This window comes from Megalobrama amblycephala, linkage group LG23, assembly GCF_018812025.1.
Source record: "Megalobrama amblycephala isolate DHTTF-2021 linkage group LG23, ASM1881202v1, whole genome shotgun sequence".
Taxonomy (NCBI): domain Eukaryota; kingdom Metazoa; phylum Chordata; class Actinopteri; order Cypriniformes; family Xenocyprididae; genus Megalobrama; species Megalobrama amblycephala.
In genome coordinates, this window is record NC_063066.1 from 11243151 (window position 1) to 11246595 (window position 3445).

Genomic DNA, 3445 nt, shown 5'->3' on the forward strand with positions numbered 1-3445 from the left:
ACAGTAACAGAGAGCCCTAAATTAATAGTTCACCAACACAGACAAGTATTGAAACTGTTTAGCACTTATGCAGTTTATGTTATGCATGGAACATTAGATTAAATGCCTAGGTAAGAAATATGAGTGAGGAACATGGAAATTGCTTTACACTGCATGCATTAGCTGAGCCTGACAGGAAACTTGATGCTTCTTAATTTATTTGTCTTTCTACATAATGTTTTTTTGAGAGGGAGTCACATAATGGCGTTGATAAACACTAAATCTCAGGGATTTACACACAGGCCTGTTGGACTTTGCTCAATTGTACTGGAAAATATTAAGAACATTCCCATGGTGAATAGAGGATTTGGCAGCATTCAGACTACCGAGAGACCTGAAATGCAATATTGGATATCGCAGATCAAAATCAGCGCCAGAGAAGTTCTGTTATCAGACCAAGACATTTTTTTTGGGTAACACTTTACAGTAAGGTTCATTTGTTAACATTAGTTAATGTATTATCTAACATGAACTAACCATGAGCAATACATCTGTTTGTTAATAAAAATACTGCAGATTATTGTTTGTTCATGTTAGTTCACAGTGCATTAACTAAGGTTAACAATACAACTCTTGATTTTAATAATGTATTTGAAATTAACATTAACAAAGATTAATAAATGCTGTAAAAGTGCAGTTCATTATTAGTTAATGTTAACTAATGAACCTTAATGTAAAGTGTTACCATTTTTGTTATGCTGTAAAAATGTGGTATTGTGCATTAACATAAATTGTTTATATTCATTGACTTCCATTCTAAGGATGTTCAGCATAAACAATCACATGACTGAAAGGCTGAATGGTTTCATTTAGCATAAACAATCGGGTATGACCATGTGGTTTCTCTTCCTTTTTTTGTTATTGTGGTAAGGGGTGTTGTTTCTGTGCTGAGTTGGGTGAATTTTAACAGACATTTTATAGTTTCAAATTTTATAGAATCCAATTTTAAACAAGTAACAAGTAAACAATATGTCAAAGAGGCAACACCTGTTTAACCTGTTAATCTAATGAAAGCAAATCATTCTTTGAAACTGCAGCTCTGTTCCTCAATTTATGCAAGATGACAGAAACATGACTCAAGAAGGAAGTTCCTTTAGTGAACAACCACAAAGTGTCTTTTATCATGACTGTCATAGATGTCCAGTAATTTTCTTTTTAAAATGAATTGAGAAGCATTTATAACTTTGTTTGTTTGTTTGTTTGTTTTGTGTGTGCTAACCTTTTTGATCGAGATCATGGTGAAATGAATCGACAGAGAAAGTGAATCTAGAGGAGAAAACAACGAGGTAGCTGAGGAAAACAAACTTTTAAATATGTCCCTTTTTCCATCACACACCCACCATTGGCCACTTACCAGAGGAGGCGTAACCTGTCCTTATGTGACATATTGAGAAGTCACAGTGGAATGAGTCAGGACTCGCAAGGTGATTTACAACACACTCATTAGGTTTTTACTGCAGTTCCCATTAGAGTCAGGTTTATCTGCTGACATGCATCCCTCTTTCTCAGAGTTGCCCTCAGCTGGGTCACTGTCCTCTGAGCTGCCTTTGCTTCGCCCTCTGTGCTCACTCTTCCAACTATGCCCACTGTATATATATCCATTGGCTGGCCTAACGTTAGGATAGCGTGACCTGTTGAGGCATAGGATCTCCTTAAAAGCGTACCTGAACTCTGGACTCCTACAGTAGATCAGTGGGTTGAAGGCTGAGTTAGCATAGCCTATCCAGTTTAATATTTTATATGTCAAGGTGTTCACCTCAACCATTTTCTTTGGCACCACGTTTAGTACAAAAAACGGCAGCCAACACAGTGTGAATACACCCATAATGATGCCCAAAGTCTTCAACGCTTTATGTTCCTTCAGGCAGAACTTGGGCTTCTTGGTGGTCCTCACCTCGCAGTGGCTGCTCAACGCCTCATTCTTTTTTCCGTTGTTGTTCTGAGCATGAAATCTCCCCTCACTTTTGTCAATCTTCTTCAGTTGCTTTCTTGCCTCCTGGAAGACACGGCTGTAGACAAAAACCATGATGACCAGGGGGATGTAGAAGGAGACTATGGATGAGATGATGGCATAGGAGTCGTTGACGTCAAATTCACAACAGTTATCATTCTCTATGCAACAACTTGCTTCGCCAGAAAACCACCACTTCATATGGATTGGTAGGAATGAAATGAGCCCAGCAATGACCCACACCAGCAGCACAATGATGCGAGCTCTGCCCTTGGTCAGTAAGGACTGATAGCGGAAGGGTGATGTTATAGCGAGGTATCGATCCAGAGCAATAACACAGAGCGTTTCGATACTGGCCGTGACACACAGAATATCGGTGGCCAACCAGAAGTCACAAAAGAAGTTGCCGAAGTGCCAAGTGCTCAGGATGATGTGAATGCCGCCAAAAGGCACCACCACCAATCCCATGACCAGGTCAGCACACGCAAGTGACGTAATGAAGCAATTGGTGACATTCTGAAGACGTTGGAACCGGCTGATGGCTGTAATCACCAACACGTTGCCAAAGACGATGGCCAGGACAAGAATGGATATGAGTGTGCCAAGCATCACCATCTGTACTTCACTATTGGTGGAGTTTGTTGTGTTGCTCTCACAAGAGATGTTTGTATTGTTTTGTGCGTTTCCCATGACCTGACAGAGATTGAGAAGAAATGCAGGAATATTCTAAATTAGTTAATCAAATACATTAACACAGAGGTTTGTGCATTGAGTGGTAAACCATGTAAAATGCAAACAGTAAGTAAACAAGTAAAAAAAAACAGTGCAATTCAATGCAAAGACAATGAAATTTTTACAAACCTCCAAAAAAGACTTCCTCCTCCACTTTGTCCATACAATTTTAAAGTACTCTTTTGATGTCTGTAGGGTTGTTATGAACGAGTAGATCCCCCCTTCATTATGGCTTTCTCTCGCATGCTTATCTCTCTCTCACTTTTGCTCTCTTTCTCGGTCACCACAGCACTTTTCTCAACCTCTCTCACACAGTCACTCCGCTGAGCAGTGTTACGTTAAATGTGGCTCCCAGGCTATTTGTCAGAGCCCTTATAACATTCTGTGATGACATCATAGCTGACTTCCAGCCAATGAGCTTAGAGTGAGGTGAAGGCTGCACTGCTGCTATAGAGGGTTAAGTAACAACATTCTGACAGCTACAGTGAGACTATTTGAATTGTATTTCAAACAGTTCATGCAGACTAGTTTTAAATATTTTGTTCTGCCCTGATACATTGTTTTATGGCTTTTATGACTGTTCCGTTCTATAACTAAAATGATTGTTCATGCACTGTAATAGTAAGGTACACAAAAATCATTGTTAGTATTAATGTGTATCTACCAGCGTATGCAAATTTCATATGTCAGCCATTCTTATCGATAAAAAATTTGCATTAATGC

At 39.2% G+C, this 3445-nt stretch overlaps 1 protein-coding gene across 1 annotated transcript; it reads right to left on the reverse strand.

Moving 5' to 3' along the window:
• Positions 1 to 659: 659 nt before the first annotated feature.
• adrb2a (adrenoceptor beta 2, surface a) lies at positions 660 to 3078 on the reverse strand. The gene is made up of 2 exons (XM_048177013.1): positions 2852 to 3078; positions 660 to 2683 (listed from the first exon to the last, which is right to left on the reverse strand). Exon 2 carries the CDS (start codon positions 2678 to 2680, stop codon positions 1469 to 1471), a length of 1212 nt encoding a protein of 403 aa, XP_048032970.1. The 5' UTR covers positions 2681 to 2683; positions 2852 to 3078; the 3' UTR covers positions 660 to 1468.
• Between the last annotated feature and the right edge of the window lie 367 nt (positions 3079 to 3445).